This window comes from Oryzias latipes, chromosome 20 (assembly GCF_002234675.1).
Source record: "Oryzias latipes chromosome 20, ASM223467v1".
In the NCBI taxonomy this organism is placed as follows: Eukaryota; Metazoa; Chordata; class Actinopteri; order Beloniformes; family Adrianichthyidae; genus Oryzias; species Oryzias latipes.
In genome coordinates, this window is record NC_019878.2 from 1,454,758 (window position 1) to 1,467,866 (window position 13,109).

The 13,109-nt window shown below is 42.3% G+C and overlaps 1 protein-coding gene across 1 annotated transcript in view; it reads right to left on the reverse strand.

Annotated features, from left to right (window-relative positions):
- Positions 1–1,210: 1,210 nt before the first annotated feature.
- The window catches only part of cubn (cubilin), an 80,760-nt gene continuing 68,861 nt past the window's right edge, over positions 1,211–13,109 (reverse strand). Inside the window, exons 52-68 of the mRNA XM_023950080.1 lie at positions 12,609–12,758; positions 12,373–12,494; positions 11,406–11,631; positions 10,793–10,980; positions 9,851–10,007; positions 9,029–9,178; positions 8,749–8,934; positions 7,589–7,718; positions 7,177–7,394; positions 6,833–7,032; positions 6,577–6,739; positions 5,548–5,756; positions 4,967–5,111; positions 4,637–4,818; positions 4,067–4,232; positions 2,582–2,817; positions 1,211–1,463 (exon numbers count right to left, since the gene is read on the reverse strand). Of these exons, the coding sequence (XP_023805848.1) occupies positions 1,356–1,463; positions 2,582–2,817; positions 4,067–4,232; positions 4,637–4,818; positions 4,967–5,111; positions 5,548–5,756; positions 6,577–6,739; positions 6,833–7,032; positions 7,177–7,394; positions 7,589–7,718; positions 8,749–8,934; positions 9,029–9,178; positions 9,851–10,007; positions 10,793–10,980; positions 11,406–11,631; positions 12,373–12,494; positions 12,609–12,758 (2,936 nt within the window). The 3' untranslated portion in view covers positions 1,211–1,355. The remainder of the gene's footprint in view (positions 1,464–2,581; positions 2,818–4,066; positions 4,233–4,636; positions 4,819–4,966; positions 5,112–5,547; positions 5,757–6,576; positions 6,740–6,832; positions 7,033–7,176; positions 7,395–7,588; positions 7,719–8,748; positions 8,935–9,028; positions 9,179–9,850; positions 10,008–10,792; positions 10,981–11,405; positions 11,632–12,372; positions 12,495–12,608; positions 12,759–13,109) is intronic.

The following is a 13,109-nucleotide window of genomic DNA, read 5'->3' on the forward strand; positions in this document are numbered from 1 at the left end:
TTCAAACTAGGCTGACTGCATCTTAATCAGGGCAGGCGCGTGCACTAACTCACCCAAGGGGTGTTTAAGCACCTCTTCTTTTTACTTCGTATCAAAAAGCCTTCTAGAAAGGCTGTCTACAAGGTTGAGGAGGGTTTCTAGGAGTTTCTGACCTTTCTTCCAAAAGGTCATTGGTGAGGTCACACACTGATGTTGGTGGAGAAGGCCTGGCTCTGAGTCTCTGCTCTAATTCATCCCAAAGGTGTTCTATGGGGTTCAGGTCAGGACTCTGTGCAGTTCATCAGACCAGTCTCTGTCCTCCATGTCTTTATGGACCTTGAGTCAGTGGCGGCGTGCTTTCCACCGCTGCATCGATGCTTTGCATTCACTTGGTGATGTATGGCTTGGATGCAGCTGCTCGGTCATGGAAATCCGCTCCATGAAGCTCTCTGCATGCTGGACTTGGGCTAATCTGAAGGTCACATGACTTGTGGAGCTCTGCAGCCATTGACTGCAGAAAGTCAGTGACCTATTTGCTCTTCAGCATCCTCTGACCCCTCTCCATCAGTTTAGTGGTCGACCACTTGGTGTCTGAGTTACTGTTGTTCCCAAACTCTTCCATTTTGTTCTAATAGAGCTGACACATGACTGTGGAATATTTAGGAGAGAGGACATTTCACCTCTGGATTTATTGCACAGGTGGCGTCCTAGGACACTTCCACGCTGGAATTCACTGAGCTCCTGAGAGCGGCCCAGGTGTTTCTTAGTGGCTCCAGGGTACCATTTTCTAGAGCTCTGGAGTATGTCTAACACTTTGAAGATATTTAAAACATGTTGCCTAATAAAATCTCTAGACAGAAAGAGTTCACTTGGTTTATAGAATATTTGTCCTCATACATTTTTTCTCTGAACAACTATCAGGTTTTGTTTTCACAGAAAAGTCCAGCTCCTATGTAATTTTCTACGACTACAACCCAGTTTTGGAGACATCATCCCCAAAACGGACAGGTGGTTTGGCAGACAAGATCTCTTATATATCATACATGTGGTGATTGTTGAATGTTTAGTGTTTTTCCTGTTCATTTTGTTGCGCTCTGTGCATGTTGACAGCTGGTCAGGAATACAATCACTGATTGAAATCAATTTCTTCTTTTTAGAGACTCAAGCTTTTGTTCTAACCTCTAAAAGAGCATTTTGTAAAAAGTTGAGAGAAAGTGAACACCTTGTTACACCTGATTAAAAAATGTTTTAATTTGACACAATTGTATTAATTTATTTTATGGCTAATAAAATATACATTCACATTCAATGCTTTTAAGTAATTAAAGCCTTTGTTCTCATTTGTTGGACAGCAGCGTGAAAAGAGCAGCGTTCATTCAGCTGCTCCAAGTGAGTCTGAATCCTGACGGAAGGATGGAGAACTGGGACTGGAAGACAATGAAGACTTGGTGGGAAGATGCTCTGAATGGAGCAATGTTGGTTTCCTGGAAGAAAAAAAACAGAAAAAAGAAACAATAAAGACATGCAGACCACATCTGACTTCCAAAAATGGGTTCCATCATGCAGTAAATGATGGAATGTTTTTAAGTGTCCAAGTCAGCCCAGTTTAAACTGGAACGGTCCCGCCTGCTGCAGCTCTAGAGAGTTAGGATGCTTGGACTCCATCCCCACTGTCAGGTCAGGCTTACATGCATTGCAGATGACTCTCTAAAGGTGTTGTTCCAGTAGCTTAGGTGATTCCGATGAATAAAAATGAGGAAACTGAGTCAAATTATAGACTAATTTCACTACTATCAGTTTTTTTAAATCTTGAAAAAACTGTTTGCAATTAGATGTGATGCCTTTTTAAGTAAATGTATTAAACGAGGGTCAATATGGATCAGGAGTAACTGTTATGGAGTTTGTGGAAAATGTTACAACTGTCATTGATCAAAAATTTAATTCAATTGCTCTTTTTGTTGATTTAGGCAATGTGTTTGATACTATTGAACCTTGTCTTTTGTTACAAAAATATGAATATTACAGTCTTCAAGGTAAAACAAATCAATGGTTGAGAAGTTATTTGGATTGTCAGGTTCAATCTGTAACTATTAATACTGTAGATTCCAATTAGAGAAAATTTTACATGCACCCCCACAAGACAGTCCTTGGTTTTGTTAACCATTAAATTCCTTATTTAACTTAACCATAAACATAAAATTAAAGGAGAATAAGGGATCCTCCCCGAGGACGGACAAGAGTTAGTCAAATTTAAGAGGTCTGTATCATTTTGAACAGGTTAAAGCAGATGAATTCAAACTAAGTACTTCTTTTTTGCAGTTAAAACATAAATGTATAAATAATTACAAAACACAGATGTAAAAGGATTTGATTTAGTAGTATCCATTTGAAAAGGATTGTTTGTTTTTATTTTATCTATTTAAAGTATTATACTGATCAGCTTGGACATTGAGGATATTGAAGGATTGGCTTCTAATACGCTTCATATGTTTCTGCCTCTTCTCGTTTTTGATTGTTTGTTTGTTTATACTTCATATTACGTAAACAAAACAAATGGCAAACTAAAAGAATAATATCAAACGTAAACCTTAAAGTTACATACCACTCCACAATAAGGCCCAACAGGAAGTGAGGAAGAGTCTGGGCCATCGTACAGCTTCAAAAAGTTGTTCTGACAGTCTCCAGGGTCGTCAATACTGATCTGGCCAAAGGTGACAGTCACCACTCGCCCCCGAGGTGCCACGATGTTCCACTCACAGTGACTCTGATTGGGGTATGTTCCTGGGTAATTAGGACTTGAGAGAGAGCCATGATCTCCATACAGGATTCCCCCGCAGCCTAGAAAAGCATGAAGTCAGATGCAACATGATCACTTTGTATTTTCCAGCTGTAGTATTTGAAGACGTTGATTTAAATGGTGTCAAAGTAAAGTGGGAGAGAAAAGATTCATAGTTGTGGAGACACAAAAACTGATTAACTGGATCACAGAACTCTGCACTCACCGGCCATTTTATTAGCCACACTTGTCCAACTGCTCTTTAACGCAAATTTCGAATCAGCCAATCACATGACAGCCACTCAATGCCTTTACGCATGGAGCCATGGTCAAGAGGATCAGCTGCAGTTCAAAATGAGCATCAAAATGGAGAAGAAAGGTGTTTGAAGTTACATGGTTGTTGGTGCCAGACGGGCTGGTCTGAGGACTTCAGAAACTGCTGATCTACTGAGATTTTCACCCACAACCATCTCTAGGGTTTACAGAGAATGGTCAGGAAAAGACAAAATATCCAGGGAGCGGCAGGTTGGTGGACAGAAATGCCTTGTTGATGCCAGAGGTCAGAATAGAACGGTCAGACTGGTTCCAGCTGACAGAAAGACAACAGGAACTCAAAGAACCACTGGTTCCTACTGAGGTCTGCAGAAGAGCATCTCTGAACCCACATTCTGCTTCCGCTGGATCCATCGGGCCTTGTATTAACAGTTCATGCTGGTGGTGGCATAATGATGTGTGTATATTTTCTTGGCACACTTTGGCCCCCTTAGTTCCAATTAAGCATGTTTCCAACCCCACAGTCTACCTGAGTATTGTTGCTGACCGTGTCCATCCCTTCATGACCACAGTGGACCATCTTCTGAGGCTACTTCCAGCAGGATAAGGCTCCATGTCATCAAGCTGGAATCATCTCAGACTGGTTTCTAGAACATGACAATGAGTTTTCTGGACTCAAACGGCCTCCACAGTCACCAGAACCCAATAGAGAACCTTTGGGATGTGGTGGAACGGGAGACCAGCATCATGGATGTTCAGCCGACAAACCTGCAGCAACTGATGATGTCATGTCAACATGGACCAAAGTCTCTGAGGAATGTTTCCAGAACCATATTGAAGCAATGCAACCAAGGATTTAGGGAGTTCTGAAGACAAAAGGGGGTCCAACCCAGTACTATCAAGGTGTACCTGATAAAGTGGTCGGTGAGTGTATATTGAAGAGGCCTTTGGTTGACAAATAAGGTAATATTCATTCTTCCATTACTGGTAAAATGAGATTTTTACTTCTAATCGTAATCTCCAGATTACAAAACTGACCGTTAGGAGAAGACGTCCATGTGACATCAAAGCCATCCCGAGTACTGGAGAAGTCACTCTTACAGTGGAGGTAAAGTGTGTTGGATTGTGGGAAGATGGGGCTAGGCAGGGTGCTTCCACAGAACCGACCAATAAGTGGTGAGCTGGCTGTGCTTCCGTTGCGGATCTGAGGGACAATGCAAGCAGAATATTGTTCTTCCCAAAAACATGACAGATCAGAGCCCACAGTCTCTCTGCTGCACTGCACACAGTTGGAATGTCATACTGGTAACAGAAATAGTCTGGTCATCAACTTCTGTTTGTGTAGGTCAGTGGTGCTGGAGCTATAGCTCTTCTCTGAGTGAGAAGTATCTCAACCACCTTGCACCAGACCAGAGTCGTTCTCTAATGTCGACACCATGAGTCCAACTATCCAACTGGGTAAAGTTCTTGCTTAAAAAGCGGCCATTCAAAGGCCAGGCCAGTGGTCTCAACCCCTGCAACACTTCATTTGAAATAAACTCTGCATTACAAAGAGAACAGTAGACTGATAAATGCAGTCTTAAACAACCTTTGTGTTCCCTGCTTTACCTCCAGGTAGTCGAAGTTACAGCTGTCGTGGCTCTCCACATCAAACGCATTAAAAAAGAAAGAGATGGAGTTGTTGGTAGGTGCTTTTAGGATGATGGTGCAGTCCACATCATGGGGGTAGGTGTCAGGCCAGCCGGGACTCTTCAGGTAACCAAACTCCTGTTCATAGGTACGACTGCAGTCTGGAAGTCAATAACATCCCTCATCAGAAGTTGTTATTGGACACTCAGCAGCTGTCAGTCGCATTGATCTCCAAAGTGAGCAGAGCATGTAGAGTAGACGTGATTTGGATTGATCTTATCCTTTTATATTTTTATTCAAATGACTTACTGGCGATTTGGAAGGTAAAGCTGAGGCCATTTCCTGTCATGAAGTGGTCAGATTTGAAGTCAACCAGGACTGTTCTGCCATAGCTGTAAAAGTCTGGTGGATGCATGTCCGATGCACAGAAGGTGTGTGACTGCCCAAAGTCTCCCTGAAAGTTGATCATCGAGCACACAGGTTTATTCCAAACACACACTTTACCTTTAGTCCAATGAAATGTGAAATCCAAAAATACGACATAAATGATGAGACTGTCTTCTGTTACAGCTTCAAAAGATGTTTAAGGTTACAGTTACATTTTTTAGGTTGCAGGATTACATTATAGTACTTGTTTCACGCTTTGTGTCAACACCAAATAAGAAAAGTCATAGGCCACATTCAGACTGAATATGACTGAATGTCATGTGTACAGTCCTGCGTGCATTTCTAGTCATGTGCATTAAAGAGAAACAATAAAGACAGATTTATTGTTTCTTTGTTGACCGCTCTTGTAGAATTAATTAAAGATACATGTGATGTCAGTCACACTTTTAAGCCTACTTTCACTTCTTGCAAAGTAAGTTTCATGGTTTTGCTTTAAAACTCACCAAAGGCCAGTCGTGAATCTGTAGGTAGTTTGTGGAGCAGCTCTGGTCTGGCTGGAGGACAAAGGTCTGGACTGATACTTTGATGGTTTCTTGGCCTGGAGCATCCAGAGTCCAGCGGCAGGAGGTATGTGGAGGATATGTATTTGGGAAGGAGGGGGAAGTCAGGGTCTGGATGGTGGTGGTGGCATTCAGGGTTCCGCCACAAAACACTGAAGGACGGCAAATGGATTGTTACAAATGAATGATAAACGAGTCTATAGAGATAGTTTCTGAACTTGTTCATTGCCTTAGGCAGATGCTCTCCTGAAGAACACCTGGGATGCATTGACAACCAAATCGGTTACTCTTCATTGACCTTGGATAACATTTGGCCCATTTTGATGGCATCATCCCACATACACTTGGAAGCTGGGAATTATCTCACACCTAATGCGATTTGCACAGCATCTAATTTTATTTTTAGGTCAATGTAGAGATGCATTGAGAGGTCCTGCAGAGCATTTTGAGCATCGTTTACCTGGAGCCTTTGAACCTTTCCTGCTTGCCTCTGCTCTGTGTGTGTTTCACCTGTGCTGTTTTTGTTAATATCATAATGATAACTGTGTTCAGTTTGATAGTAATTAATCATATTTGAAATTTAAAAAAAGCATTTTTAGAGACTAATAATGAAGTGTAGAAGTGGCCGCTGTCTGCTCCTTAGCTGTTAGGCAGAAACATAGGAAGCAGCTGTTTCTCTTCAGGAAGTGATACCTTGTCAACATTTCAATAAGAAACATTTACCTCACTTCCAGGAAATTTGGGTTGTTGTTACTTCACTCTACACGTCACTCATAACACTTTCATACTGAACCAACAGCTAAACTGCCCAGCCATAACCTTGACACTGTTTCCTTTAAATTTATGGATGTTTGTCTGTCTGCATACCAGGCGTTCTCTCCGACCTTCCTATAGAACCCTTTCTGATTCATTTCATCATTGATTAGGACACACTTTTGCCAAAAGCACTGATTCTTGTGAAAGGCGTCTTACGTGGCACCGCTCTGTAGGTGGCGTTGAAGCCCTGCCTCTGTACGGAGCTGTCAGTGACAAACTGAATTGTCAAGAAGTTTCCAGTAGACATGAAGAAAGCAGGGATGGAAGTTCCACAAAATGTCCCAACCAAAGGGAAGTCCATGTTGTGACCATCATATACCTGTCACAGATGCACACACAGGACTTAAATCCATTTTTTTCAACACATTGCGCTGGCAGATGTAAAGTGCATTGTTGGTGAAAGGTAGTTTACTTTGACGTAGTCGTAGCGGCACGTAGCGGAACTCTCCAGCTCAAATGAGGAGAAGGTCAGATTGATGGCCCGGTTTACCGGCATCTCGATGGTCCATACACAGTTCATGCTGGGCTCATAGCGTCCATCCAGGTTTGGGTCTGGTGACCCAAGCATGCCCATTGGCATTGACAGATAGCCACCACATCCTTGTTCAGGACCTACAGAAAAAGCAAGAGGCCATTCATTCATCTTCAAAAAATTATGCGGATAAGCCTCAAGAGGAGCCAATATTCTCTGATTCATTTCTCATTCAGAAAGTTCCTTTTGCATTTTATCCAGTTTTAACCCACAATCAGACATACCGAGAGTTTCTGCGTAAGTAGCTCTCCAGCCAATCCCATTCACTGAACTGTCTGTGATGAAGACAATGAACAGCTCGTTGCTAGAAGAGCGCAGATCAGGTGGGAGCGCTGTTCCACAAAACCTTCCCAGCAAGGGGGCCAGGGAGTCCTGCCCATCGTGAACGGACACAGAGTCATACCGGCATGAAGACGAGGCCTCCAGATGGAAGGTGTTGAACCTACAGATATACAAAAGTGAAGCTGGCAAATAACTGAAACATTCTTACTATTGGGATTAAAAGAGCTCCTTTGAAATGAATTTATCAAATGAGAATCAAAGAGGGAAATCTTATTATCTGGTCTTTCCTTTTTCAATTATTTTCAGTTGAGTTCTTTTTAGGATAATGTAAAAAAGTGAGCTGGGAAATGTTACCTTAGATTCACCACTCTGTCTGCTCGGACCCTGATGTGGAAGGTACAGTTGGTGTTGTGGTGATAGTTGATTATGGAGAGGGCTGGGCTGCTCACTGTACCTGTCGTGCTGTTAAAAAAACCTCCACAGGCTGGACACACACATACACACACACTTTACATTTTAAATATAGAAACATGGACGAATGAATAACAATAATCTGTGACAAAACAAGCCATGCTCCCTTCAGGCTCCCGCATCAAAGTTGCTTCACAGTTTTTATCTTTCAAACATCAAATTTCAAGAGATTTACATTTTTTGTTCCTGTTGTACATGAAGCTTTGCTTTGGGAATCATTTTTAAACGTAGCTTTGGTTTCTCACTAATATCTGCATTCCTCCCCTCTCCATGACCCCTTCAACACCTTGCGGACTCTCTCTTTTCTTGCTCCCCTGTGCAATAACGCATGGCTGCTACAAGGCCGGACGTGTGGGAGGTTGTTTTTTTGTTGTGAATCAATGTTGATGTATTTTTGCTAGTACTTCAACCTGTGCCGTTCTACTGTGACACAGATCGAAGATGCTTGACATTGTACTCTGCCCTCCCCATGTGTCGTTCTTGGCGTTTAGCGCTGCCAGAATTGTGTTGCTGCCCACCTGTCTCTCTTTGTATGTGTTGCCCTACCACCCACCAGCTTCCCCTAGAGGGATGATTAAAGTCGTTCATTTATTTCCAGTTTTCACTTAATCTCTGTGGCATCACTCTAAACCTGTTCAAACTGCTGATACACAACACACACACTCTAGTTTACACAATGTTGTGAATTTTACCAGTGTTCTCAGAAAACCACTGACAGTGTCCACCTTCCATGTTTGCTTTTGTGTTTATGACATCACGTGTTGCAACAGCTCTTTGTCGCATTTTTACAAGGTACAAATGTGTTGCTCTCTTTTCCTTGAAATTTTTCTTCAAGGACAAATAAAGTTTTATGACTCGACCAGAATCGACCAGACTAGACCCGACCCGACTTGACTAAACTAGACAAGACTTGATTAGACTAGACTAGAAGAGAATGGAAAAACATTTAATAGAACTGAATTAAAGCCACTACTGGAGAAAGGTTCCTGTTTCAGACGCTTGCTTCTCTGTGCTGGATATCAACTGTTCATTATCAGACTTACGGATGGCTGTATATTCTGCCATGAAGCCAGTGTCAGTGGAAATAGAGTCGGAGTAGAAATGGACAAGCATGGGTCCAAAGGTGGAGATGGGACCTGGTACGCTAGAGCCACATAAAGTAGCAACGGCCGTACTGCTCACAGGCAGATTGTAGATCTTCAATCCATCATAGAAACAGGTGGAGTGTGCTGAAAGACAACGTTTAGAAAGCATTCATCTGAAGATCCAAGAGCTGGAAGTGGAAAACGTGCCAAATTTCTGTTTGCCCACGTTGACATTTACCTTCCAACTGGAAGACCTGAAAGGTGAGGATGATCACAGTTTGTTCTCCTGCATCTATTGTGTAGTTACAGTTGGAGTTGTCAGGGTAGTCAGCTGGATAATTTGGAGAGACCACACGTCCACTGGGAGCTGAGAAGTTTGCACCACACCCTGCATGAACACAAAACATTCCCAACTGAAAACTGTAGGGAGATGATTCCATAAAAAGGTTTTTGAAGAAGTCTTTCATTACATTCTGTTGCGTTGGACAGTAATTTTTGTTTAACTTTGGGTATTTCTAGACCGTTTCTACAGATTAATTTGTATTGAAAATACTTAGATTGCAGAAAGAAATGTGGTCATTGTGATTGTGCCAGAGGACATCAGTAAGCTGTGATTAGTCCAAATCATTCAGACGTCAGAGATAACAAAAAAGGATTATCTGACCTTTAACATTGTTAAAAACATCAAATAATGAATTTTTCTATGTGGGTCATATCTCTGTGATTAGTGTTTATGGTGAAAAGTGGTTTCTTTAAGTTAATTTTTTTAGCAAATTTTTCAAACCAAAGGGTGTTTGGGTGAGTGTGTGTGTGTGTGTGCGTGTGTGGGTGAGGGGGGGGGGGGGGGGGGGGGCTATCAAGAGTCCCCAAACCCATGTAGATGCTCCATTATATTCAGTCAGTCTGCACTGGACTTATGCCCCCCCCCTTAGGCCTAGCTAATCTGTTATTCTTACCCGTCTTCTGCACTAAAAACTGAAGTAAATTCCTAGCTATGCTAAGTGCCCCATTTTTGTGTTTTGAAATAAAAACTTCAGGTTGTGATCAGTGCTGTACTCACTGGTACTGAAGGAGTAGGAAAAACCTTTGGCGGTGTCTCCAGATGACTGGAATCGAGTTGTGATCATGTTGTATGGAGCCACAATGGGCCCTGGGGCCACAGAACCACAGTGAGATGCCAACAGAGCCTCGGGAGTTTGGGTGCGGCCTGACCACACCTGCAGAGGTGCACAGTTGGAGAGGCGGCTGTCACTCAAAATCTCAGTGTACAAATGAAGTACCTAACTGTGGGAATATGAGAGATGCCGAGTACTAAGGAGGCTTCATGTCTAATTCAAAGGACCGGATTCTAAAACTTTTCCTGACACAGAGGTCTGTCATCTTTTTAAACATGCATGGAACCATACTCTTTGGTTCACACTTGTTCATAAAATGGTGCTAAAACGCTCACCTTTATGTTTAGATCGGCTACTGTCCCCAAAATCCGCAGCCAAAATATAACCAGAGCACATTTTCTCTGAGCTGCTGCCCCTCTCATTTGCTGTATCACACGGCCAGACCTTCGTTTAAAAAAAAAAAAGTACCGTATTTTCCGGACTATAAGTCGCACCCCTTGCCAAACCATGAAAAAAAAGGGCGACTTATAGTCCGGAAAATACGGTACTTTTATCCCTTATCTGTGTGCAGATGCTGGAACGGTTGTCCCATTTGTATTAGGAACACAAACTTTACTTCTACCATTCCTGAAATGGAACTAAAAAAAGCTGCATAAATTCTGAAACAGAAAAATAACTGAATGTGTCTTTGTTGAAGACCGGTTACTCAGATGATCTTTACTGATGATCATCATCAGTAAAGGGTTGGGTTAGTGTGATTCAGTTTACAACAGCAACAGAAAAAGTTGTCGGGATTATTTCAACCAAACATAGAGTTTAAAATTGACATAAGATAAAAATTTGACATCAAATTTCCCAAAGTTCCTTCTGTAGATTAGAAGTGGTACCTTGATGTAGCTTTCTTGGCATGTTCCACTACTGTCTGGGATCTGGAAATCAGGGCTAAACGTCATCTCCAGATGGTTTCCCTCATGGGCGATGATCTGCCAGGAGCACTCCACATGGGCTGGGAAGTTCTGGGGAAAGTTTGGTGACTTGATTGTTCCAGTATCACCATGAATGATCCCTCCACAACCTAGGATGTACAAGGGTGAAAATAAAGAAAAGCTAGTGTTAACTACACTGTTCTTAATGTCAGTGAGACTCTTCTCAGTACAAAGTTAGGATTAACCAGTAATTAGAGTACAGACAGGGCATTAAGTCTTCTTGGACCAATAAATCTCCCATTTCAACTGTTTGTTTATATGTGAAAACAATTTTATGTTTTATTTATCTGCAGGGACAAGATTCTAATACAAAAAATAAATAGAACAGAAAATTACACAGACTTTCCCTGGAAGTCCAAACCAGGCATATTTTATTTCATGGCAACAGTGTGCAAACAAAACTTTGGACTAATGGACAAGATCGCGAGGATATGGTTGTTCTTAAATGGATTTGTCGGATAATAAACAAACCAAGGCTGTTAAAGACATAGACCATGTGCTCATGTCAACTCACCAGAAGAATCAGTTGACCAGGAGGCTAAGAATCCACCTTTGGAGACACTGTGGTCAGCAAGGAAAACGATGGCTAGTGTGTTGGAGCCTGACTGGATGGTTCCTGGAGAGGTGGTCCCACAGTACTGGCCAATAATAGGTGAACCAGGGGAGCCTCCATTAAAGATGGTGACAGAGTCCCAGCTACATGTGCTGTGGTGCTCCAGGTTAAAGTAGGTGAAAGTCAGCTACAAAGAATAAGATGGAAAAAAGCAAAACTTGACAGATGAACTACAAAGAATCTTTTTTAAGCTTTGAACCTGGGTTTAGTTTGAATATATTCAGCCAAAGAAGTAGTTACAGATTAACATCAGTTAGGTTGTCTTCTGCACAATGCGGTTTAAATGCTCTTCATACAGTTGTTTCCATTAGCTTTTTCTTGGATTCAGGATCCCTCATGAATGTGGGTTTGAATCCCCTCTTTGAAAAAGACATGGCTTTGAAAAGGGCATAAAACACAATCTTAAAATATTTTAAATTCTTTTTTTGTGACGACTCCAAAAAAGATGAGAGCAGGTGAAACAGGTTCATCCAGCCATCCTTTTTCTGAACCAGCCGAATCCCTTTCGGGCTGATAGGATGCAGGATTCTAAACCAGCTGCTGTTGGATGAAGACGAGGTTCACCCTGAAGAGGTCACCAGTCCTTTGCCGGACCCCACTACTACACACACATTTACACGTAGTAGGGACTATTTGAGATCACCCATCAACCTAAGAAGCATGTTTTTGAGCTGTGGGAGGGAGCCGGAGTTCCTGGAGAAAACCTACACATGCATGAGGAGAACATGCAAACTCCACACAGACAAAAGTCCCAGCTGGGATTTAAACCAGCGTCTTCTCACTGAGAGGTGTGAGTGCTGACCACTCTGACCATTGTGCAGCATGCAATATCAAAACATATTTTGTGGCTGTTGGTGTTTAAACTCACTGTGATGGTGGAGCCCACCGGAGCCTCTAGCAGCCAGGCACAGCGGCTTGGGCTGGGATACATAGCGGGGTAATTGGGACTAGATAATACCCCTTCTTCACCTGTCTGCCAGCCTCCACACTCTGCACAAACAGAATCAATGTCCCAGAGCACTTTTAGTGCTACTTCAAAAACTGGAACATCTTTTTTTAGATTCCATAGCAAGCGTTCAAGTCATCCCTGTCTCACAGACTCACCAGAGAACATGTACTTGGCCTTGAAGCCCAAGTCTCCCTGGGAGGAGTCGGACTGGAAATGGACCCAGAGTTCAGAAGTGGAGACTACAATGGGAACTGAAGGCGTGGTCTGGCCACAAAACTTTGCCAACAGGTCCCCATTTGAGTCACCTGAGGGGCAAATTCAAGTTTTTACAAGCAGTAACATTAAAAATTTGACTTTTTCTCATTGTTTAGTTGTTTTTGCTTTAGGGAAAAGAGTAGAATATAGTTCCTAATGTAATAAATATCTGTAATGTATTGTAAATACAGGGAACAGTGGAACAAATATCATTTTCTCTTTCCAGTTATCATTTCACTTCTTTATCAATTGATCATCCTAAAACAAAAATCCAAATGTAAATCCATCCAGAAAATCTCAGAGGCGGCCGTGGTGCAGCGGTAGGGCGGTCGACCCATGATCGTAAGGTTGCAGGTTCGATTCCCGCCTTGCACGCCCATGAGTCGAAGTGTCCTTGGGCA